Source organism: Balaenoptera musculus, chromosome 10 (genome assembly GCF_009873245.2).
Source record: "Balaenoptera musculus isolate JJ_BM4_2016_0621 chromosome 10, mBalMus1.pri.v3, whole genome shotgun sequence".
NCBI classification, from domain to species: domain Eukaryota; kingdom Metazoa; phylum Chordata; class Mammalia; order Artiodactyla; family Balaenopteridae; genus Balaenoptera; species Balaenoptera musculus.
Window position 1 is genome coordinate 34458396 of NC_045794.1, and position 27387 is coordinate 34485782.

Here is a 27387-nt window from a genome sequence, read left to right on the forward strand (position 1 = left end):
CTCCTGGCCCCATGTAATATCAATCAGTGAGAGCTCTCCCAGAGATCTCCATCTCAACGCTAAGACCCAGCTCCACCCAACAGCCAGCAAGCTCCAGTGATGGAGGCCCCATGCCAATCAACTAGCAAGACAGGAACACAACCCCACCCATTAGCAAAGAGGCTCCCTAAAATCATACTAAGTTCACAGACACCCCAAAACACACCACCAGATGTGGACCTGCCCACCAGAAAGAAAACATCCAGCCCCACCCACCAGAACACAGGCACCAGTCCTCTCCACCAAGCCTACACAAGCCACTGAACCAACCTCACCCACTGGGGGCAGATACCAAAAACAACAGGAACTACGAACCTGTAGCCTGCAAAAAGGAGACCCCAAACACAGTAAATTAAACAAAATGAGAAGACAGAGAAATATGCAGCAGATGAAGGAGCAAGGTAAAAACCCACTAGACCAAACAAATGAAGAGGAAATAAGCAGTCTATCTGAAAAAGAATTCAGGGTAATGATAGTAAGGATGATCCAAAATCTTGGAAATAGAATGGAGAAAATACAAGAAACACTTAAAAAGGACCTAGAAGAACTAAAGAGCAAACAAACAATGATGAACAACACAATAAATGAAATTAAAAATTCTCTAGAAGGAATCAATAGCAGAATAACTGAGGCAGAAGAACGGATAAGTGACCTGGAAGATAAAAGAGTGGAAATAACTACCACAGAGAAGAATAAAGAAAAAAGAATGAAAAAAATTGAGGACAGTCTCAGAGACCTCTGGGACAATATTAAATGCACCAACATTCGAATTATAGGGGTCCCGGAAGAAGAAGAGAAAAAGAAAGGGTCTGAGGAAATATTTGAAGAGATTATAGTTGAAAACTTCCCTAACATGGGAAAGGAAATAGTCAATCAAGTCCTGGAAGCACAGAGAGTCCCATAAAGGATAAATCCAAGGAGAAACATGCCAAGACACATATTAATCAAACTATCAAAAATTAAATAGAAAGAAAAAATATTAAAAGCAGCAAGGGAAAAGCAACTAATAACATACAAGGGAATCCCCATAAGGTTAAGAGCTGATCTTTCAGCAGAAACTCTGCAAACCAGAAGGGAGTGGCAGGACATATCTAAAGTGATGAAAGGGAAAAAACTAAAACCAAGATTACTCTACCCAGCAAGGTTCTTATTCAGATTCGATGGAGAAATTAAAACCTTTAGAGACAAGCAAAAGTTAAGAGAATTCAGCACCCCCAAACCAGCTTTACACCAAATGCTATAGGAACTTCTCTAGGCAGGAAACACAAGAGAAGGAAAACACCTACAAAAACAAACCCAAAACAATTAAGAAAATGGTAATAGGAACGTATATATTAATAATTACCTTAAATGTAAATGGATTAAATGCTCCAACCAAAGACACAGACTGGCTGAATAGATACAAAAACAATATCCATATATATGCTGCCTACAACAGACCCACTTCAGACCTAGGGACGCATATAGACTGAAAGTGAGGGGATGGAAAAATATATTCCATGCAAATTGAAATCAAAAGAAAGCGTGAGTAGCAATTCTCATATCAGACAAAGTCAACTTTAAGTAAAGACTATAATAAGAGACAAAGAAGGACACTACATAATGATCAAGGGATCAATCCAAGAGAAGATATAACAATTGTAAATATTTATGCACTCAACATAGGAGCACCTCAATACATAAGGCAAATGCTAACAGCCATAAAAGAGGAAATCGACAGTAACACAATAATAGTAGGGGACTTTAACACCCCACTTTCACCAAGGACAGATCATCCAAAAGGAAAATAAATAAGGAAACACAAGCTTTAAATGACACATTAAACAAGATGGGCTTAATTGATATTAATAGGACATTCCATCCAAAAACAACAGAATACACTTTCTATTCAAGTGCTCATGGAACATTCTCTAGGATAGATCATATCCTGGGTCACAAATCAAGCCTTGATGAATTTTAAAAAACTGAAATCATACCAACTACCTTTTCCAACCACAACACTATGAGACTAGATATTAATCACAGGAAAAAAACTGTAAAAAACACAAACACGTGGAGGCTAAATGATATGCTATTAAATAACCAAGAGATCACTGAAGAAATCAAAGAGGAAATCAAAAAATACCTAGAAACAAATGACAATGAAAACACGAGGACCCAAAACCTATAGGATGCAGCAAAAGCAGTTCTAAGAGAGAAGTTTATAGAAATACAATCGTACTTCAAGAAACAAGAAAAATCTCAAATAAACAACCTAACCTTACACCTAAAGCAATTAGAGAAAGAAGAACAAAAAAAACCCCAAAGTTAGCACAAGGAAAGAAATCATAAAGATCAGATCAGAAATAAATGAAAAAGAAATGAAGGAAACAATAGCAAAGATCAATAAAACTAAAAGCTGGTTCTTTGAGAAGATAAACAAACTTGATAAACCATTAGCCAGACTCATCAAGAAAAAAAGGGAGAAGACTCAAATGAACAGAATTAGAAATGAAAAAGAAGTAGCAACTGACACTGCACAAATACAAAGGATCATGAGAAATTACCACCAGCAACTATATGCCAATAAAATGGACAACCTGGAAGAAACAGACAAATCCTTAGAAAAGCACAACCTTCTGAGACTGAACCAGGAAGAAATAGAAACTATAACGAGACCAATCACAAGCACTGAAATTGAAACTGTGATTAAAAATCTTCCAACAAACAAAAGCCCAGGACCAGATGGCTTCACAGGCGAATTCTATCAAACATTTAGAGAAGAGCTAACACCTATCATTCTCAATCTCTTCCAAAATATAGCAGAGGAAGGAACACTCCCAAACTCGTTCTACAAGGCCAACATCATCCTGATATCAAAACCAGACAAAGATGTCACAAAAAAAGAAAACTACAGGCCAATATCACTGATGAACATAGATGCAAAAATTCTCAACAAAATACTAGCAAACAGAATCCAACAGCACATTAAAAGGATCATACATAATGATCAAGTGGGGTTTATCCCAGGAAGGCAGGATTCTTCAATATACGCAAATCAATCAACGTGATACACCATATTGACAAATTGAAGGATAAAAACCATAAAAGAAAATAACACACCATTGTAAAGCAATTACACTCCAATAAAGATGCTAAAAAATATATGATAATCTCAATAGATGCAGAAAAAGCTTTTGACAAAATTCAACAACCATTTATGATAAAAACTCTCCAGAAAGTAGGCATAGAGGGAACCCACCTCAACATAATAAAGGCCATATATGACAAACCCACAGCCAACATTGTTCACAATGGTGAAAAACTGAAACCATTTCCTCTAAGATCAGCAACAAAACTAGGTTGCCCACTCTCAGAAATATTATTCAACATAGTTTGGAAGTTTTAGCAGCAGCAATCAGAGAAGAAAAAGAAATAAAAGGAATCCAAATCAGAAAAGAAGAAGTAAAACTGTCACTGTTTGCAAATGACATAATACTATACATAGAGAATCCTAAAGATGCTACCAGAAAACTACTAGAGCTAATCAATGAATTTGGTAAAGTAGCGGGATACAAAATTAATGCACAGAAATCTCTTGCATTCCTATACACTAATGATAAAAAATCTGAAAGTGAAATTAAGGGAACACTCCCATTTACCACTGCAACAAAAGAATAAAATACCTAGAAATAAACCTACCTAAGGAGACAAAAGACCTGTATGCAGAAAACTATAAGACACTGAAGAAAGAAATTAAACACGATACAAACAGATGGAGAGATATACCATGTTCTTGGATTGGAAGAATCAACATTGTGAAAATGACTACAGTACCCATAGCAATCTACAGATTCAACTCAATCCCTATCAAACTACCAATGGCATTTTTCACAGAACTAGAACAATAAATTTCACAATTTGTATGAAAACACAAAAGACTGCGAATAGCCAAAGCAATCTTGAGAAAGAAAAACGGAGCGGGAGGATTCAGGCTCCCTGACTTCAGACTATACTACAAAGAGACAGTAATCAAGACAGTATGGTACCAGCACAAAAATAGAAATATAGATCAATGGAACAGGATAGAAAGCCCAGAGATAACCCCACGCACATATGGTCACCTTATCTTTGATAAAGGAGGCAAGAATATACAGTGGAGAAAAGATAGCCTCTTCAATACATGGTGCTGGGAAAACTGGACAGCTACATGTAAAAGAATGAAATTAGAACACTCCCTAACACCATATACAAAAATAAACTCAAAATGGATTAAAGACCTAAATGTAAGGCCAGACACTATCAAACTCTTAGAGGAAACACAGGCAGAACACTCTATGACATAAATCACAGCAAGATTCTTTTTGACCCACCTCCTAGAGAAATGGAAATAAAAACAAAAATAAACAAATGGGACCTAATGAAACTTAAAAGTTTTGCACAGGGCTTCCCTGGTGGCGCAGTGGTTGAGAATCTGCCTGCCAATGCAGGGGACGCGGGTTTGAGCCCTGGTCTGGGAGGATCCCACATGTCGCGGAGCAACTCGGCCCGTGAGCCACAATTACTGAGCCTGCGCGTCTGGAGCCTGTGCTCCGCAATGAGAGGCCGCGATAGTGAGAGGCCCGCGCACCGCGATGAAGAGTGGCCCCCGCTTGCCGCAACTGGAGAGAGCCCTCGCACAGAAACAAAGACCCAACACAGCCATACATACACACATACATACATAAATTAAAAAAAAGAATGTAAGCAGACAAGAATCTCATTAAAATATTAAAAAAAAAAAAAAGTTTTGCACAGCAAAGGAAACCATAAAAAAGACCAAAAGACAAATCTCAGAATGGGAGAAAATATTTGGAAATGAAGCAACTGACAAAGGATTAATCTCCAAAATATACAAGCAGCTCATGCAGCTCAATATCAAAAAAAAAAACACAATCCAAAATGGGCAGAAGACCTAAATATACATTTCCCCAAAGAAGATATACAGATTGCCAACAAACACATGAAAAGATGCTCAACATCACTAATCATTAGAGAAATGCAAATCAAAACTACAATGAGGTATCACCTCACACTGGTCAGAATGGCCATTATCAAAAAATCTACAAACAATAAATGCTGCAGAGGGTGTGGAGAAAAGGCAACCCTCTTGTACTGTTGGTGGGAATGTAAATTGATACAGCCACTATGGAGAACAGTATGGAGGTTCCTTAAAAAACTAAAAATAGAATTACCATATGACCCAGCAATCCCACTACTGGGCATATACCCTGAGAAAACCATAATTCCAAAAGAGACATGTACCCCAATGTTCACTGAAGCACTATCTACAATAGCCAATACATGGAAGCAACCTGAGTGTCCATCGACAGATGAATGGATAAAGAAGATGCGGCACATATTCACAATGGAATATTACTCAGCCATAAAAGAAACGAAATTGAGTTATTTGTAGTGAGGTGGATGGACCTAGAGTCTGTCATACAGAGTGAAGTAAGTCAGAAAGAGAAAAACAAATACCATATGCTAACACATATATATGGAATCTAAAAAAAAAAAAAAAATGGTTCTGATGTACCTAGAGGCAGGACAGGCATAAAGATGCAGACGTAGAGAATGGACTTGAGGACACAGCGAGTGGGTAGGGTAAGCTGGGATGAAGTGAGAGAGTAGCATTGACATATATACACTACCCAATGTAAAATAGATAGCTAGTGGGAAGCAGCTGCATTGCACAGGGAGATCAGCTCGATGTTTTGTGACCACCTGGTGGGGTGGGATAGGGAGGGTGGGAGAGAGATGCAAGAAGGAGAGGAAATGGGGATATATGTATACATATAGCTGATTCACTTTGTATACAGCAGAAACTAACACAACATTGTAAAGAAATTATATTACAATAAGGATGTTAAAAAAAAACTATTCTTAGTTTATTTTTTTCCACATATTTTAGATGGGAAAATAAAATACTAAATCTTGTATTAATACACACTATGTAGCCTTGGGCAAATTATTTATCCTCATTTATAAAATTGAAATTATAGGTCTTACTTCATAGGTTTGTTGTGAAGATTAAATAAGTCCAATAATGTTAACCTTAATATAGTGTATGATACATAGTAGGCACTCAAATATATCAGCTATCATTATCATCACCATTACTCTTGACTTAAAGGATAATAGGAATACTTTTATTTTCACAGTCTATGTTTCTAGATATCACTATGATTTATGTGCACAGGAGTGGCTGAAAACTGCAAAAAAAGAATGGGGACCAGGAGACCACCCACTTCTACATGAATAGCCCCGAATATCTAGCATTAAATCATTACAAAATAGTAAGATATGGCTGACATATTCATACTTAACTTTTAGTATAAAGATGTGACAACAAGGCATAGATAATGTAAGAAATATAACATATTCAATGGATTCTTCTTAGATGATTGACTCATAAAATATGTCTACAAAGTCAGAGAATAGTTTGCAAGGAGAAGAGAATGGGGTCTGTTGTAAAAATTAGAGTAGCAGGTGTCTGTTTCCACATTTGTGGAAGATTAGAGTTTCTAGACAGTCCTCCTACCACAAAGAAACTAGACCAGTATTAAAAAGTACTTTTTTAATGAATACTGACCTCACAGTGTACAAGAACTATCAAATCCCCACACCTCCAAAACCTAACATATATTCTCTTCCTGCCCGTCTCATACCTATGCATGCATGCACGCATACATATAAACATTTATACCATGGGCTAAATTCTAATTGGTAAGCAATGAATAGTAGGGATAAGAATTACTCTGAGGGAAAATACTGATAAAAGCAATATGATCCAGAGCTTCCTATAGGAAGTTTCAAGGTAGAGGATCTGATTCTGAATTCTCTGCCTTAAGTCAGGGACCTTGGTTAGTAACACCCTTTGGATTACAGCAAAAACAACTGAAAATCCTCTCTAGAGGAAAGAACACACTTTTTAAGTGGTCCACCACTAATCTTATGGATTAATATTAAGTAAACATGAGCTTATGATCAGAGGTCACCAAACATACAAACCAACAAGTCAGCATATGAGAAAGTTAGCAGAAACCACATATTTGGCTATCAAATATTTAGGATATGGGAAGTGTCAAAGATGATATATAAAATTACTCCAAATGAAATGTGTCAGTAAACATGAAAGGCAATTACAAATATAAGCAAATATAAAAAGAATGTAAACAAAATGAACACACAGATTTTGAATAAGAACTAACTAGGATATTTTAAATTGAAAAACATATGTTGAACTGGAAAATTCAGAGGACAGGTGAAATATCAGATTAGATGCAGCCAAAGAGAAAAATAATAAAATGCATGTTAGAGCTGCTTGAATAAAGCATGAAGATAAAAAGAAATAAAAGCATGGAAAACAATTATAATAAATGTACATGGACTAACTTTGGTAGTTAAGCAGAGATTACTATGGATGTTACTTTTAAAATCCAATTATATGTTCTTTCCAATAAAAACACCTGAAGTAACAGGACATTGGAAAATTGAAGGAAAAGATATCCAGCAAATACTAAACAAGAAAAAGCTGGGCTAGCTATAGTATTGCCAGACACAGTACTTTAAACATAAAGCTATACTGACTTTATTTTCTTTAAAAAGCATTATTAGAGATAAAAAAAAGTCACTACACAATTGTAAAAGGTTCAATTCAAACTTATATATGCCTAATAAGTTAGACTGAAAATAGATGAAACAAAAAATTTGAATACTGTAATTGTAAAAATTATAATGTAAAATTGAAAATGGAGAGAGTGACAGATATATTCATGTTTCAAGTAAGTGACCTAGTAAGCAAAAAATTAGTAAATATATAGTTGATTTGAGCAACATAATTGGCAAGTTTGATTTAACAGGCATATAGAAACCTGTATACCATAGTTAATGAATATACATTCTGTTTAAACATACATGAAACACTTTTTTTAACATAATAGACCATACAGGTAATACCAAAAGATTTCAAAGAATGGGTATTGTATAGATCATGTTCTCCAACTACAGTGAAATTAAATTAGAATTTAATAAACAAAAAACAGTAAGTCTCAATATATTCATAAAATTTTAAATGCATTTCTAAATTAATAAGTCAAAAAAGAAATCATGATGAATTTATACATACTTAGAATTTAGAACTTTAAATGACATGAAAAATAACTATCAAAATTTGTGGGACACAATAAAATGATACCTTGAAGTAAATCGATAGTCTTAAACAATAAAATTAGAAAAGAAAAAATCCTGGATGTTATTGAGCTAGCAGTCAGTTTACATTATAAATAGAACAGCATGAGTAAATTGGAAAGAAAAGGAGAGAGAGAGCAGAAATTAATGAAATAAAAATGAGATTGAAAGCAAAGAGTTGATCCTTTAAAAAGACAAATGCAATAGACAATATTCCAGTGAAACTGGGCCATTATAAAGAAGTGCAAATAGATAATATCAGAAATAAAACAAGGCAGAAGTATAGCTATTGACAGAACTTAAAAGAAAATGCTATGAGAATAATTTAAGCTAATTAATTTTACTACTACTAAAAGAAATGGTCAGATATCTAGAGAAACACACTTTTTAAAATACCTTCAAAAAGATTTTTTTAGAAGTCTGATTACCGTTGGAAAAATTAAATAGTTAAATATCTTTCCACAAAGGAAAGATGAAACCCAGATGTTTTTCTAGGTGGGATCTCCCATGCTTTCAAGATATAGATCATTCCAACATTATATAAAATCTTCCAGAGAATGGGAAAAGAAATAATACACTTCCAACAAATTCTGTATGGTGAATAAAACCTTGGTATCAAAATTAGACAAATATAATCAAAGGAAGATCATTTCACTCTTGAAAATATATGCATGGAATGGAATCTAGCAGTGTGTTTAAAAAAAAAAAGGAAAAACCTTGATCAAGTTTGGTTTAGTGTTACAAAACTCATAAAAGGAATTCACAGGATTAAATTAATCGTATGATCATTTCAATATCCGCAAAATTTTTTAAATAAAAAAGCATACATTTTTTAAGTCTCAGAAAACTATGATGATAAGTTTATCTGCCAAGAATCTATGTCAAATATTATTCCTAATGGTGAAACTGCACAAGTATTCCTTTTAAAATCCAGGAAAAAAGGCTACCATCATCATTTCTATTCAACATTCAACAAGGTTTTTGTCTTGCTTTAAGACAAAAGAAAGAAAAAGAGAAAAATGAAAGAAAGTTATAAGGATTGAAGAAGAGGAAGAATAATAGCCATAATTCACAAGTGATATAAACATCCACAGGTAGATTATAAGGATTAATTAGAGTAATGAATCAGGTGGCTAGATTTAAAATCAATAATCCAAATAATCTAATGCATTTCTATCAATCAACATCACAGACCATACACTAATAAAAGAGGTAAATGAAAGTTGTGCATGATCAGCTTTGAAAGAAAATATTATATACTACTGAAAGAAATTTTAAAAAGACCTTCATAAATAGACAGATAATTGTTTTATAATGACTTGACATGCTGGTCTAAAATTTTTATGGAAGAGCAAAGGTCCAAGAATAGCCAAAATACTCTTGAAGAAAACTGGATGGAGTTATATATCCTATGAATTATGATGATTTATTATATAGCTATAAAATTTGAACTAATATGAAATTGGTACATGGACTAAATAAAAAGTATTGATTAATGAAGCAGCGGGATGATTTGCACGTGCCAGTGCAAACAGAAACTTTATATATGGCATTGCAGATTCTAATGAAAGGAGGTGAACTAGTCAATGTGTGATCTGAGGAAAGTGGACATCCAGAGAAAAGGAACTTACAAAATTAGACCCCTATTTGATACCACATCAAAAAAATTATGCCAAATGGTTTAGAGATTTAAATGTGAAAAGACAAATTTTTAAATATTTACAAGAAAACAGGATAATACACTCAGACTTTTGAGCTACAGAAGGCTCAGAAGGCTATAATTTCTTTAATAAGATACAAAATTGCTAAACCTAAAATTATAAACTCAGCTACAGCATACATTTTCACACACACAAAACAATTAACACTAAGGAACAAATTATTAACAGATATTTACAATACATATAAACCAAAAAGGGTTTGGTTTCAAGAAGTTATAAGAACACTAAAAGGCAGTAAGAAAATGAAAAATACCACAGCAGAAAAATAGGCAATGTTTTTTTCATTTATTTCATTCCTCTCCAAAAAGGAAATATAAATGGCCGGTAAATATATAAAAAGATGTCCAAACTCATTAGTGACCAGGGAACTGAAAATTATTGCTATAATGAAATATATTAAATTTAGATTGGCAAAAATGAGAAATTTGAAGATCCTGGTATTAATAGTGATATAATAAAAATGAATGCTTATACACTATTGATTAAAGGTATAAATTGGTACCACTTTAGAAAATAATTTGGTATATCTTATAAAGTTAAACATGGGCACATGTAATGGCATGCAATTCTAACCGTAGGAATATACCTTAGCTCTTATAATAAAGTTCATAATAGAAAACAGCTGGAATCAGCCCAAATATTCACTGACAGGATATAGATATGTGAACTGTGGATGAAATATTGTACAGCAGTGAAAATGCATGAACTAAAGCTCAAAAATAAGCATAATCAAGCAATTTCTTTTAGGAATATATACATATACAATAAAACTATTTTTCAAAAGATGGAAGGAACTGCCACAAAATTTATGCTATTGGTTACCTCTTGGGGAAGCGCAAGGAAGAGAATAAGGACTTAGCACAGGCCATAGAACAGTACCGATAAATTTCTCATTCTTAAATCAGGTGGTGGATTCATGACTACTCTTTTTTTTTTTTTTTTTGCTTTAAATTTGCATATAAGTTTTTATGTACTATTTTGTATGGATCAAATATTACACAATAAAACACTTTAAATATGTCAAGCTCTGCATAGCACTTGATATTTAGAAATTAATTGGTACATAAATATTAGTTCTTATTATTCTTTAAAACTTACAGCAGAATCAAATAATACTGACACTACCCATTAATTAATAATCAAAATGATTAATGTGTAAATTAAAAGGAAGATAATCAAAACATCATTTTAAATAATTCAATAAACAATTATATAAGCTATATTTTATTTACCAAATAACTTACCTAATGTGTCACATTTCTCTCTAGCTCCACAAATGTCTTCCCTTAAAACAAAAGATTTTGAAGCATTTTCAGAAAATATTTTTGCAACATGCAAAACAGAGATAAAGAAGCTTTAACTATGACATGACTATTACCCTAAACCTAGAGTAATGCACCATTTTTGCATATCAATAAGCAATAGGTGCTATATAAAAGTGATTGCTGTGAACAGCTGAAGCTTAACCAAGTTCAATGAAAAGTTTTCTAAGTGTATTTTTCTCCTCTCTGCCTTTATTTATGCAGTAGTATATGTAATATACTCTTGATGTTTCAATGCCTTTATGAACTTCAGCTATTATTCTCAGCTGCAAAATAATGATGTTCTCAGATGTTACCAAGTTGCTTAAATTTTTTCCTTCTTAAATTACTTAGTCCCTAAACATTCAATATGACAGTTCTCTAGTCTCCTTCCTCATGGTCTCCTCTTACAGCCCTTTTCCTCCCTCCCATCATTTATCTGTTATCTTCAGTCTTTGCTGCTTGGCCTCTAACTATAACCCAGGGCAGAACCGTGGATTGGTAATAGAATACTCTGTATAAATTTGAGTCAATTCTGTTTTAGTTTAGGAAAGAAATAAAGCACATGGACTATATGCCAGCTGTGCATATGGACTAAAGGTTTTCATTTCAGGGTTCTAGAAAGCCAAAATTTCTCTGAGTCTGACCCTCAAGCAAAAGATTTTTCCCCCTTGGCCAAGCAACCAACCAAAACAAACAACAAACTCAGGATCTAAATATTCTGGTAGCATGACTGCTGCTGAAACAAAGATGTGAATTAACAATGTATAGTGGTACATGTAAAGTGGATACTCATTTTATAATAGCAGCAGCTGCATATAAATAAATAGGTTTGAGAAAAACCCTAGCAAAAGCAGCCCAGTAATTAAGTCATGCATTTAGCATCAAAACAAGGAGCAGATAGATATTTTTAAGTATAGCGAGTCCAAAATAAATTCAAAGGCTTTCTTTTCCAAGCGATTGAAAGGTCAAGTTAGGGAAGAAACAAAACGTGTTCTCAGTTCCATAACTATATTAATTTCCAAGTAATCTTCCTAATTCTTACTCTGTCACTAATATAATAAGGAAATTATCTTGTTTATGTCAAACCATTACTTAGCAACCTAACATTGCTAATTTCCTAAGGAATCAGGCCAGTGTTCTGGTCTGAAAAAAACAGAAGAATGCTTTCATTCAATGGTATCTTTTGTAATACAAGTTCTCATAGAACATTTCTATGTATTATCGATAAAGAATTAATGTAAGAATAAGTACTGGTGATCACGCAGGAGATAAAGGGTAAACAATTGCATTGCAAGGGTTATTTCTAGAACCATACCTAGTGATAAGAACAGCAGTATCATGGTGGGATGGGTGGGCATCGTCAAGAACATTCTGAGTTTGCTGCCATAAACAGAAGTTGCGTAACGTGGTAGCTGCATTAAAACTGATGACTGGTCCTTCCTACACACAAAAAATCAGCAATTCAACATTACGTCAAAACATTCATGGCCTTTTTCCTTCCAAGCCTGTCAATGTTTATGCAATTCATTAAATAGCATTTTCACAGGCAAATGAAGAAGTGGTATCATCTCCCCCTCATATCTAAAACATATTTCAGCAATACTTAAAACACTGGGATCAAAACAGAATCAAACTAGACCTTCCGGTATTTGGCATTGAAAAACTAACTTCTGAAAATTACTATATTTTCAATCTTTCAACAGTAGGATTATAAAAGTGAATACCTGAATGTTTTCAACCTTAAATTTTTTAATTGTTTATTAATTTTTGTTACTTCCTCTGTTGTCATTCCATTTTGTTTCCATCACGACAGAAAAAGTTAACCTCACTCCTTTTCAAATCAAGTTTTGTAATATACATTTTTAAAATATCTCATTTCTAATAAGAGTTTCATGATCTCTCTCTATATTCCCGCTAAGAGCCTACTACAGCTAGGATTACTACTTTTAGAACTGTTTCTTACCTGTTCATCATGAATTATAACTAATTTTACAATTACTATGTTTATAAGATTTCCAATACTTGAGTCCTTGTAGATTGCTGCAACCTGCAAGGAAAAAAATTTAAGATTAGATGCCTAAAATGAATACCTTTTCTCAAAAGTAGATTGAAACTAGTCTGAGCCAGAGCATCAATTCTCCAATTTAGCTGCACACTGGAATCTCCTAGGGAGCTTTTCACAAATCCCTAAGCTCAGGCCACATCCCTTATCAATTAAATCAGAATCTGAAGGGTTGAGACCCAGGCATCAGCATCTTTTAAAATTTCCTGGCTTTTTAATGATTCCAATGTGAAGCCAAGTTTGAGAAATAGTATCCTAAATCTTGCTACTGAGATTCACTCATTCATCAGCAGCATCCGTATCACCTAGAGCTGATTAGAAATAAGGAATCTCAGGCCTCACCCTGGACTGGTGAGTCAGAATCTATATTTTAACAAGATCCTCAAGTGATCTGAACACGCATTAGAGCTTGGAAAATACTGTTCTAGATGATTCAGCAAAAAATTCACTACATTCTGTGTCACAATCCACAATTTATGTGTCCACAATACACCATAAAAATAAATATATAAGGTTTACCTGTTCTTTTCTGGCAGTTTTACCTAATCTTTCTGACATGATTGCATATTTTCAACTCTGAATATGCTTATGGTTTTTAATTGTTTAGCACACTAGAATCCATGGAGACAAATTCATCCAGAATCACACAAAGAGCCATATGAGAGGTCATGCATCACAATCTGGTCTTTCATTCTCCAAAACTGGAGAATGCAATTCTAGGAGGCACTCTGCATGGGTTTATAGTGAAGGTGCCATCCAATTCACTAATTGATATCCTCATCTTGTAGCCACCATAGAGGCTTCCAGATAACAGGAGTGTATTCCATGGCCAACACCTCTGTCTTGCACTCCTTATATCCTTTAGATATAACCTTCTGGACCTGGGCCACCTATGCCATGAAAATTGCTTCTGAAATGTGGATCACCGTCTCCTGAACCACTGCCCAAACCAAGACAGCAGAATTGGAGGTGCTACTTCTCTCGTTTATTTAAATAATGTTCAGCAACTATTCCTTCCTTCGCTGGCTATAGACCCAGAGATAGGGAAGAGGACATGGTCCCTGACCTTGTGGAGCTTAAGTTTCCTAGAAGTACCAGTGGAGCCATCACCCTATCAGCCAAAGTTGCTTCAACACAATGAATAATATGACTGCTACTGTTGATTCTAATGCCACATGGAGAAGCACCAGAACCAGAGCCAAAAGCATCTCTGACCCTATAGGGTCAGCGTGAACTTAAATACACATTCCAGCACCTTTCCTATTGTTTTAGCTGTGCAGCCACAAATACAGGTTTGCTGTCTTTATCTGCAGTGATGCCTTTGGTTCTAGCATTTTTTGGCAAGAGTGATGGTCACCACAGTGGAGTTGAGAGTAAGTACAGTTAAGACAGGGACAGGCAGATGACTGGCCATTTCAAGCTGGTCTGCCAGCACTGCAGTATTGCTCACTTTAAAATCAGAGCTGTGGAAATCTTTGGCTGAATTGATTAATATATACTTTAAAAGTTGCATGGAAAATGAAAATATATTGTAGAAAACAAAGTACACCCATATTTGTGACTTCAGAGTTATCCTCTGATCATGTGAAGTTAACAGTAGATGCTTTAACCAAGTCAAATTACAAGGTAAACAAAGTACCTCAAAGGTATGCACAAAGGCTCTTTTCCTCTAAAAATGAAAACCAGTTGTGAAGACTTGTCACAGGCCATCACGCATTGCCAGTAGCTCAGAGAAAAGAGCTTGGGTGCTATAAAGTATCTAAATGGCTAATTTCTCTACTCATTGCCTGAAATATGTTGACTACAAATGACAATCTGGATATTGTAATATTAGCTATAAAATATATAACCACAAAAATGTTTTCAGTTTCAGAAGGAAACAGACATGGCACCTTTATTGAAAAGTGACCAACCTACCAGCTGGAATTTGGAAACATATCCTCCCAGTGTTCTGACAGTATGTTTTTAAATATATTACTACAACAAAATTTCTTTAAAATGTAACATTAGGGAAAAGATAATTCAAATTATTTTGTAAGATGGGCAATGTTATGAAGCAGGGTCCTTCAAATTAAACAGGCCCAGGTTCAAATTCTAACTGCCACTTGTTGATAACACCTACTTACCAAGCTGCTATAAAGATTAAATGAGATGGTGTACAAAAAGCATTTAGATCAGGGCCTGGGTCATAGTGATCTATGATAGCTATTATTACTACTTTCAGAAGAAAAGGCATATGTTACATATAATGCTAATTCTAGTTCATTTGTTTCAAATTTCAATAGTTATCATAGAATGGCAAACTGAAAACAAAGGATCCAAGAGCACAGTTTCATACTTTCTTTCAATATTTATTGAATTATCTGTTGCCTGTCAAATACTGTGTTGCTTGCCTAATGCACAAATGAATAAAGAGCATCATCTCTACCCTTAAAAAATTCAGTCTTCCAGGGGTAAAAGGTATAAAAACAGATGGCTCAGTTTAAATAATTATTCATATACACCCAAAAAAGCCCCTCAGGTTGGTATTTTGCTTTTACCCTAAAATGGCTTGTGTCTTCAATAAGGTCATGTTGCTCATTTAATTGTATGCACCTCCTATTGTTTTATGTATTGACCTTTATAATCTATGTGCTCACACTCTATACATACATACCTTTTACAATATTTGGATATTTAGAGGTGCTGTTATTGAATAACTATTCAATTAAGCTGAATTGTGAATCAAGCAGATGAATGACCAGAAGGCCCACTTGTTACTTCAGAGGATTTTCCAATTAGCATGCACAACATGCTTCTCTTATCCCTAAAACTATGACACCATATTAGGTCACCATAATAGTAGAGTATCCATGTTTGCTACTTCCTTATAAATACATAACTAGAAATAATATTTATTGAATGTTTACTATGTGTGTGATGTGATCTAAGTTTAAATGTATTAATTCATTTAGTAATTCTCACAACAAATCCTATGAGCTAGAAACTATTGTATCCATTTTACAGATGAGAAAACTAAGGTACAGAGAAGTTAAGTAACACATTCAAGGTTAGGTGGCTGGTAAGCAACGGAACAATTTCCATCCAAGGCAGTCTAGCTTCAGCTCTGATTACTTTATCTGATCTTATAGAACTTCAGCATTCTACCCTAAGTATTTCCTAATTAGCTCTTGGTACAAAAGTTATTTCAGAACCCTGATGTGGTTCATGCCCTAGCCCCTGACACTGTCCTGCTATAGTCACTTGAGCATGGCCTCAGAAGTCCTACACAGTCAGGAGACCTGGGTTTTAGTTCTAGCTCTTACTAGTTACAAGCCAGTTGTCTAACTCTAGAAATGGATGTATCTACTTTTTGTCTCAATACCACAACAACATTGAGGCATTGAGCAACCTTGGTCACAGTGCCCTGGTGTGCTGGATTAGTATTTACCAGATGTTGTTGGGGAAGGGGTGTGAGAACATTGGTTTTAAAGAACAAAATCATTCCACAGTTTGAGAAAAGTTGAGTAAAAAAATTAAACAGATGCCTTCATGGAGTCTTGAATAGGCTAACATATACGCACAAATATTAAATCTACAAGAGAGGTATTACATGCAACATCTCACACAACTACTTGGCCAAGTCCTCTTTTCCCCTTCATGGAACATGCCAAGGGACGAGTATCCCATCCCAGACTACACTGTAGGAACTGCTAGATTAGATTTCTAAGGTACCCTTTCTGCTTTATAAAACCATGTAATGTTGTTAAATATTACTGTAATCACTCCACTTTAGAGTGCTATATATTAGAACTTTTATTGATCCAGTTAAAATGTATTCAATCTTTTATTCTTTTTTTATCTTTTTTAAAAATTTTATTTATTTTTTATACAGCAGGTCCTTATTAGTTATCCATTTTATACATATTAGTGTATATATGTCAATCCCAATCTCCCAATTCATCCCACCACCACCCCCACCGCCACTTTCCCCCCCTTGGTGTCCATACTTTTGTTCTCTACATCTGTGTCTCTATTTCTGTCCTGCAAACCAGTTCATCTGTACCATTTTTCTATAGGTTCTATTTTTCTATAGGTTCCACATATATGCGTTAATATACGATATTTGTTTTTCTCTTTCTGACTTACTTCACTCTGCATGATAGTCTCTAGATCCATCCACATCTCTACAAATGACCCAGTTTCGTTCTGTTTTTTTTGGCTGAGTAATATTCCATTGTATATATGTACCACATCTTCCGTATCCATTCATCTGTCGATGGACACTTAGGTTGTTTCCATGACCTGGCTATTGTCAATAGTGCTGCAATGAACATTGGGGTGCATGTGTCTTTTTGAATTATGGTTTTTTCTGGGTATATGCCCAGTAGTGGGATTGCTGGGTCATATGGTAATTCTATTTTTAGTTTTTTAAGGAACCTCCATACTGTTCTCCATAGTGGCTGTATCAATTTACTTTCTCACCAACAGTGCAAGAGGGTTCCCTTTTCCCCACACCCTCTCCAGCATTTGTTGTTTGTAGATTTTCTGATGATGCCCATTCTAACTGGTGTGAGGTGATACCTCCCTGTAGTTTTGATTTGCATTTCTCTAATAATTAGTGATGTTGAGCAGGTTTTCATGTGCTTCTTGGCCATCTGTATGTCTTCTTTGGAGAAATGTCTATTTAGGTCTTCTGTCCATTTTTTGACTGGGTTGTTTGAACTGCATGAGCTGTTTATATATTTTGTCTGTTGATTCGTCTGCAAATATTTTCTCCCATTCTGAGGGTTGTCTTTTCATCTTGTTTATGGTTTCCTTTGCTGTGTAAAAGCCTTTAAGTATCATTAGATCCCATTTGTTTATTTTTGCTTTTATTTCCATTACTCTAGCTGGTGGATCAAAAAAAAGACCTTGCTGTGATTTATGTCAAAGAGTGTTCTTCCTATGTTTTCCTTTAAGAGTTTTATACTATCCATTCTTACATTTAGGTCTCGAATCCATTTTGAGTTTATTTTTGTGTATGGTGTTAGGGAGTGTTCTAACACCCGGCACCACTTATTGAAGAGACTGTCTTTTCTCCATTGTATATCCTTGCCTCCTTTGTCATAGATTAGTTGACCATAGGAGCGTGGGTTTCTCTCTGGGCTTTCTATCCTGTTCCAATAATCTATATTTCTGTTTTTGTGCCAGTACCATATTGTCTTGATCACTGTAGCTTTGTAGTATAGTCTGAAGTCAGGGAGTATGATCCCCCAGCTCCGTTTTTTCCCCTCAAGACTGCTTTGGCTATTCGGGGTCTTTTGTGTCTCGATACAAATTTTAAGATTTTTTGTTCTAGTTCTGTAAAAAATGCCATTGGTAATTTGATAGGGATTGCATTGAATCTGTAGACTGCTTTGGGTAGTATAGTCATTTTCACAGTATTGATTCTTCCAATCCAAGAACATGGTATATCTGTCCATCTGTTTGTATCATCTTTAATTTCTTTCATCAGTGTCTTATAGTTTTCTGCATACAGGTCTTTTGTCTCTGTAGGTAGGTTTATTCCTAGGTATTTTATTCTTTTTGTTGCAATGGTAAATGGGAGTGTTTCCTTAATTTCTCTTTCAGATTTTTCACCATTTGTGTATAGGAATGCAAGAGATTTATTTCTGTGCATTAATTTTGTATCCTGCAACTTTACCAAATTCATTGATTAGCTCTAGTAGTTTTCTGGTGGCATCTTTCGGATTCTCTATGTATAGTATCATGTCATCTGCAAACAGTGACAGTTTTCCTTCTTCTTTTCCAATTTGTATTCCTTTTATTTCTTTTTCTTCTCTGATTGCTGTGGCTAAAACTTCCAAAACTATGTTGAATAATAGTGGTGAGAGTGGGCACCTTTGCCTTGTTACTGATCTTCAAGGAAATGTTTTCAGTTTTTCACCATTGAGAATGATGTTGGCTGTGGGTTTGTCGTACACGGCCTTTAATATGTTGAGGTAACTTCCCTCTATGTCTACTTTCTGGAGGGTTTTTATCATAAATCGGTGTTGAATTTTGTCCAAAGCTTTTTCTGCATCTATTGAGATGATCATATGGTTTTTATTCTTCAGTTTGTTAATATGGTGTATCACAATGATTGATTTGCATATATTGAAGAATTCTTGCATTCCTGGGATAAACCCCACTTGATCATGGTATGTGATCCTTTTAATGTGCTGTTGTATTCTGTTTGCTAGTATTTTGTTGAGGATTTTTGCATCTATGTTCATCAGTGATGTTGGCCTGTAGTTTTCTTTCTTTGTGACATCTTTGTCTGGTTTTGGTATCAGGGTGGCCTCGTAGAATGAGTTTGGGAGTGTTCCTCCCTCTGTTATATTTTGGAAGAGTTTGAGAAAGATAGGTGTTAGCTCTTCTCTAAATGTTTGATAGAAGTCACCTGTGAAGTCAACTGGTCCTGGACTTTTGTTTGTTGGAAGATTTTTAATCACAGTTTCAATTTCATTACTGGTGATTGGTCTGTTCATATTTTCTATTTCTTCCTGGTTCAGTCTTGGAAGGTTATACCCCTCTAAGAATTTGTCCATTTCTTCCAGGTTGTCCATTTTATTGGCATAGAGTTGCTTGTAGTAGTCTCAGGATGGTTTGTATTTCTGTGGTGTCTGTTGTAACTTCTCCTTTTCATTTCTAATTTTCTTGATTTGAGTCCTCTCCCTCTTTTTCTTGATGAGTCTGGCTAAGGGTTTATCAATTTTGTTTATCTTCTCCAAGAACAAGCTTTTAGTTTTATTGATCTATTGTTTTCTTTGTTTCTATTTCATTTATTTCTGCTCTGATCTTTATGATTTCTTTCCTTCAGCTAACTTTGGGTTTTGTTTGTTCTTCTTTCTCTAGTTCCTTTAGGTGTAAGGTTAGATTGTTTGAGATTTTTCTTGTTTCTTGAGGTAGGCTTCTATTGCTATAAACTTCCCTCTTAGAACTGTTTTTGCTGCATCCCATAGGTTTTGGATCATCGTGTTTTCATTGTAATTTGTCTCCAGGTATTTTTTTATTTCCTCTTTGATTTCTTCAGTGAGCTTGGGTATTTAGTAACGTACTGTTTAGCCTCCATGTCTTTATGTTTTTTTACGTTTTTTTTCCCTGTAATTCATTTCTAATCTCAGAGTGTTGTGGTCCGAAAAGATGCTTGATATGATTTCAGTTTTCTTAATTTACTGAGGTTTGATTTGTGATCCGAGATGTGATCTATCCTGGAGAATGTTCCATGTGCACTTGAAAAGAAAATGTAATCTGCTGTTTTTGGATGGAATGTCCTATAAATATCAATTACATCTAGCTGATCTATTGTGTCATTTAAAGCTTGTGTTTCCTTATTAATTTTCTGTTTGGATGATCTGTCCACTGGTGTAAGTGAGGTGTTTAAGTCCCCCACTATTATTGTGTTACTGTCGATTTCCTCTTTTATAGCTGTTAGCAGTTGCCTTATGTATTGAGGTGCTCCTATGTTGGGTGCATATATATTTATAATTGTTATATCTTCTTCTTGGATTGATCTCTTGATCATTATGTAGTGTCCTTCCTTGTCTCTTGTAACATTCTTTATTTTAAAGTCGATTTTATCTGACATGAGTATTGCTACTCCAGGTTTCTTTTGATTTCCATTTGCATGGAATATCTTTTTCCATCCCCTCACTTTCAGTCTGTATGCGTCCCTAGGTCTGAAGTGGGTCTCTTGTAGACAGCATATATATGGGTCTTGTTTGTGTATCCATTCAGCGAGTCTGTGTCTTTTGGTTGGAGCACTTAATCCATTCATGTTTAAGGTAATTATCGACATGTATGTTCCTATGACCATTTTCTTAATTGTTATGGGTTTGTTTTTGTAGGTCCTTTTCTTCTCTTGTGTTTCCCACTTACAGAAGTTCCTTTAGCATTTGTTGTAGAGCTGGTTTGGTGGTGCTGAATTCTCTTAGCTTTTGCTTGTCTGTAAAGCTTTTGATTTCTCTGTCGAATCTGAATGAGGTCCTTGCCGGGTAGAGTAACCTCGGTTGTACGTTCTTCCCTTTCATCATTTTAAATATATCATGCCACTCCCTTCTGGCTTGTAGAGTTTCTGCTGAGAAATCAGCTGTTAATTTTATAGGAGTTCCCTTGTATGTTATTTGTCATTTTTCCCTTGTTGCTTTGAATAATTTTTCTTTGTCTTTAATTTCTGTCAATTTGATTACTATGTGTCTCCGTGTGTTTCTCCCTGGGTTTATCCTGCCTGGGACTCTCTGCACTTCCAGGACTTCGGTGGCTATTTCCTTTCCCACGTTAGGAAAGTTTTCAACTATAATCTCTTCAAATATTTTCTCGGGTCCTTTCTCTCTCTCTTCTCCTTCTGGGACCCCTATAATGCGAATGTTGTTGCGTTTAATGTTGTCCCAAAGGTCTCTTAGGCTGTCTTCATTTCTTTTCATTCTTTTTTCCTTATTCTGTTCCGCGGCAGTGAATTCCACCATTTTGCCTTCCAGGTCACTTCTCCGTTCTTCTGCCTCAGTTATTCTGCTATTGATTCCTTCTAGTGTAGTTTTCATTTCAGTTATTGTATTGTTCATCTCTGTTTGTTTGTTCTTTAATTCTTCTAGGCGTTTGTTCTTTAATTCTTCTAGGTCTTTGTTAAACATTTCTTGCATCTTCTCGATCTTTGCCTCCATTCTTTTTCCGAGGTCCTGGATCATCTTGACTATCATTATTCTGAATTCTTTTTCTGGAAGGTTGCCTATCTCCACTCCATTTAGTTGTTTTTCTGGAGTTTCATCTTGTTCCTTTGTCTGGTACGTAGCCCTCTGCCTTTTCATCTTGTCTATCTTTTTATGAATGTGGTTTTTGTTCCACATGCTGCAGGACTGTAGTTCTTCTTGCTTCTGCTGTCTGCCCTCTGGTGGATGAGGCTATCTAAGAGGCTTGTCCAAGTTTCCTGATGGGAGCTACTGGTGGTGGGTAGAGCTGGCTGTTGCTCTGGTGGGTGGAGCTCAGTAAAAGTTTAATCCGCTTGTCTGCTGATGGGTGGGGCTGGGTTCCCTCCCTGTTGGTTGTTTGGCCTGAGGCGACCCAACACTGGAGCCTACCCGGCTCTTTGGTGGGGCTAATGGCGGACTCTGGGTGGGCTCACGCCAAGGAGTACTTCCCAGAACTTCTGTTGCCAGTGTCCTTGTCCTCATGGTGAGCCACAGCCAACCACCACCTCTGCAGGAGACCCTCCAACACTAGCAGGTAGGTCTAGTTCAGTCTCCCCTGGGGTCACTGCTCCTTCCCCTGGGTCCCGATGTGCACACTACTTTGTGTGTGCTTTCCAAGAGTGGAGTCTCTGTTTTCCCCAGTCCTGTCACAGTCCTGCAATCAAATCCCACTAGGCTTCAAAGTCTGATTCTCTAGGAATTCTTCTCCCATTTCCAGACCCCCAGGTTGGGAAGCCTGATGTGGGGCTCAGAGCCTTGACTCCAGTTGGTGGACTTCTGTGGTATAAGTGTTCTCCAGTTTGTGAGTCACCCACCCAGCAGTTTTATTTTGATTGTGCCCCTTTTACTGTCTCATTGTGGCTTCTCCTTTGTCTTTGGATGTGGCATATCTCTTTTGGTGAGTTCCAGTGTCTTCCTGTCGATGATTGTTCAGCAGTTAGTTGTGATTCTAGTGCTCCCACAAGAGGGAGTGAGCGCACATCCTTCTACTCCGACATCTTGAACCAATCCCCCAATCTTTTATTCTTTAAGCATTTGTTTCCCTGGCATATAGAATTCATATTGCTTTACCGTAGGTCTCATAAAATAGTAAACATTACTTCATAGATAATTAGCAAAAGGAAAAGAAATGGTATGAATTGTTTAAATAGTTTAAGAAAATCCTAGGCAAAATAAAGCTCATGCAAAGCATGAAACAAATTATGTCGCTAGTAACTGACCAACTATTTTGAAATAATTTCCAAATAGTGCTTCAGCAAATGTTCATACATGGCATGTTTAGAGACCACCTTCTTTATTATTTTAGCCATTTTTTAAAATTAAGATAATTGACATATATCATTGTATTAGTTTTAGGTGTACAATGATTTGCTATATGTACATATTGCAAAATAACCACTACAATAAGTTTGGTTAACATCTATCACCATATATAGTTGCAATTTTTTTTGTTATGATAACTTTTCAGATCTACTCTCTTAGCAACTTTCAAAAATACAATACAGTATTGTTAACTGTAGTCACCATGCTGTACATTACATCCCCAGGAGTAATTTATCTTATAACTGTATATTTGTACCCTCTGACCACCTTCACCTTCAAAGTCATCTGTAAAGAACTGATTTTAACAAAGTGAACACATTTTGCTTGCAGAGACCATTACTCTTACCAGAAAGATGTTTTCGATTTTAAGTTAGAAAATGACATTCTGCATATGCACAAAGTAAACATGTGCAAAGAATTAAGAACAGGTAGAGCACTGAGTTGAAGGGAAAGGTAACATAAATGGTTGAACATAAAGTACGAAAGTAAATCATTAGTTTTTATTTTAGTGTGGTCGAAAATTTTCCCCATCCTAAATAACATCAGTAAAAGCAACTCAAAGAATTGAAAGCAATGATATTAAGTCAGTGTAATGTAGGTTAGGCTTTCTAGTTGATAAGTGTCTCTAATAGCAACTGTGTTTTAATAAATAGGGCTAATTCCTGAGAACCAAATGATGCTCTTGAAATTTACATTATTAAATCTGTAGCAAGGTGAATAGCAACAAGTCAAACCTTTGTAAACCCAAAGGAATGTGGAGCTTTCTGACACAGTAAGTATTTCCAAGATTAATTAAACAGTAAGTCATTGCATATCAAAATAAATCTGTTGAAAAAATAATAATGCATGTAAAATTACATTTTAACCTGATCATGTCACCCAAATTCTCTAAGGATAAAAGTTTTGGAATAGCAAATAATTGAACATCTCTGCTCATTTAACACACACTTTTTTCATTAGATATACTATATACCACATATGTGCTCTTCCCAGCTAATTTTAATGTTATTTCCAGAAACTCTTTGAATAGAGATCACTAAGCTATTTTTACAACATGAGTAAAGCACTCTAAAAGGTGAATTAAATCACACACATTATTTCTATATCACTGCACTCAGATATTGTTAAACTGTTGAAAGCAAAGGAAAAGTTTGAGAGCATAATTGTTTACTTTGTACAGGATGAGTAAGTGTAGGTAATGCTCTTTCTAAATTATGTATATAATCCATCTGCTCAATGCTGAAAGCATTCAGCAGTTTCCCCCACTATATCTGGAGCTCAACACAGAAACTCTTTCATCACTTTGAACTTCTCTTTAAATGGCACTCAATCATATTCCAAGTCCAAATCACATATTCATGTCTTTTTCTTAAATTACTATGACCAAAAAATATTACCAATATCTCGAGTGTGTGCTTGAAATGAAGTTAATGCCTTTTTAAAAATTAGGACAGGGGCTTCCCTGGTGGTGCAGTGGTTGAGAATCTGCCTGCCAATGCAGGGGACACGGGTTTGAGCCCTGGTCTGGGAAGATCCCACATGCCGCGGAGCAACTAGGCCCGTGAGCCACAACTACTGAGCCTGCACGTCTGGAGCCTGTGTTCCTCAACAAGAGAGGCCACAATAGTAAGAGGCCCACGCACCGCGATGAAGAGTGGCCCCCGCTTGCTGTAACTAGAGAAAGCCCTCGCATAGATAGGAAGACCCAACACAGCCAAAACATAAATAAAATAAATAAATAATTTAAAAAACTAAAAAAAAAAAAAAAAATGCAAAACTTGAATGCCTTCTTCTTCAACTGGAAACATCTGGGGACATTTATGTGGAGATAGTATTCCTCTTACTTCTTTAGAGCAATTTTGGAAATGGACTTCACAAGTGGAGATAAAACAAGTTGGATTAGATTTGACAATCTCTATGTAGTGTGACCAACTGTCCCAGTTTGCTCAGGACTAAGGGATTTCCAGAGACATGAGACTTTTAATACTAAAACTAAGAAAGTCCCAGGCAAAACAAGAGTCTGTCGACTCTTTCTCCAAGTTTCCATTCACCTTTAACATGGTTTACATCTACAAATATAGTTATGACCACGTTTTTTCACTAATAAAATAACAATAACTCTCCAGAACCATAAAGTCTGCTTTCCTGCATCCTTATCTAAACATTCAACAAAAGAGAAAAAGAATAAAGAGAGCAAAAACCCCAGGTAATTTGAAGTCATTTGAAATTCGGCCTCTGAGGAGGAAAGAAAGTATGTATAAAACCAAGACTACCTCAAAAGAGAGATTTACCCTCCTGAATTTTTCCTCCTGCCCCATCTGTACTTGGAATGTTCCTCTATTCCTCAACCTGTCGCAGTATCTCCCTGTGAATGAAAGCTTAACACAAACCAACTGACTACATCTACAAACATCTCGTCTTAACTGAAATTGGCTCTCCTAGTGGGTCTAAAAATCTAGGAAATGGTATGTGCATGCACTGGTCTTCTGTTTCAAGCAATCTCAGAAGCAGATTTACTTTCCATGAAGTCAGAAGGTCGGCTTTGTCCTTGATGAACTCTGGCTTTAAAACTCCCATGGACACAAGGTACATCACAATAACTTCTAAATAGTGATTACATTGATTTTTATATAAAATAAAGATGACAAAACTTTTCAGAGGATGGCATCATCACCAAAACTGTATTACTGAGAGCTATTTGAAAATTACTCTTGTGTTCCTTGACTTCTTCTAGTCATTACTTCCAAAGCACTGATATGAGAGTTGTCACTTAACATGCTACAAAACCTGTTGCATTTATAAAATCTAATATTTTCCTTCAGTATCTCTATCCCCTCCCCAGTTTTCTTAATGAGTATCTCCTTTAACCATTTAAAATTGCCAAGCTTATCCCACACTGTTCCATATAATTGATATAATTTCCTACATATCAATGGACATCCTCCATGTCAATGTTCTCATTAGAATCCCTTCATAATGAGCATGCCACACCCATATCTAGATAATTATACATCTAGATAATTACTTCAGATTCGGAAGTTAAAAAGTCATCAGAATAAATCTGTATGTATAGCTCTGTTGCCATTTAAAAAATCCAATTCAAGTAAACAAAAGACATCTATACTGTACAAATTTAGGAAAATCATTTTGGATCATCTCTGGTTTTTGTCTGTTACAATGTCATTTATTCCGAAAAAAGTATTACTTTAATCACTTATTTACTCATTCTTTAACTAACTAATGAGTGCCCATTTCATACCAGATACTGTGTTTAGGCAGCAGAGATCATGTATTCTTAGCACTTATAAGAATTTAAGATGAAATGTTACACGTAAGGAAAATAAGGTCTTAGGATCTTTAAGTCACAATGAACTTAACTGGCGAGTTCTTGTTAAAGGAAATTTATAATAGCCTATATATGCGTCCTGGTCAAGTTTTTTCCACCAAGTAGGCCTGAATTCCCTACCTGTGAATAGAGATACTTCTAGCCATGAGATATGTCCCAATATCCTGGATGTGTATAAATAGGGGACATATAATTCATCAACTAAACCAAGATACTCCTGAGAATGAAAGAGGTACTTTTAGTAATTACTTCAAAACAGCAGGACTTAATCCAGCAATGTCCCAGACAGTAGGTATATGTGTGTATATATGTATATGGGTGCCTATATACATGCATGTATAGGACATAGAGTGCTACCACTAACACAGAACCGGTGTTCTTTACTGGCACTAGAATTCTGTTCTAATGATACTGGCACCACCATTGCTCAGAGATATTAACATCAGCTCAAAAGCTCTTATAGCTACTGTGATCTTACACCCTAAATTTGCTAAAGCAGCTCTATTAGTAATAGGTTATCCTTTTATTGCCATAAATACTTTTATAACTTAAAATATCATGTGTCCCAATTTGATTTGGCAAATGCAGTAGTAGTAAAATTAGTATCCCCTCCTTCTGTGCATAAATAAGATAAGGTTTAAAAATTCAGATTCAAAGGGCAAAAGATCAATTCCACTAAGATCTTCCCTGTCAC

At 35.5% G+C, this 27387-nt stretch overlaps 1 protein-coding gene across 1 annotated transcript in view; it reads right to left on the reverse strand.

Annotated features, from left to right (window-relative positions):
- The window catches only part of ADAMTS20 (ADAM metallopeptidase with thrombospondin type 1 motif 20), a 200124-nt gene that overhangs the window by 115791 nt on the left and 56946 nt on the right, over positions 1 to 27387 (reverse strand). Inside the window, exons 5-7 of the mRNA XM_036866768.1 lie at positions 13239 to 13322; positions 12591 to 12715; positions 11216 to 11256 (exon numbers count right to left, since the gene is read on the reverse strand). Coding sequence (XP_036722663.1) covers positions 11216 to 11256; positions 12591 to 12715; positions 13239 to 13322 — 250 coding nt within the window. The remainder of the gene's footprint in view (positions 1 to 11215; positions 11257 to 12590; positions 12716 to 13238; positions 13323 to 27387) is intronic.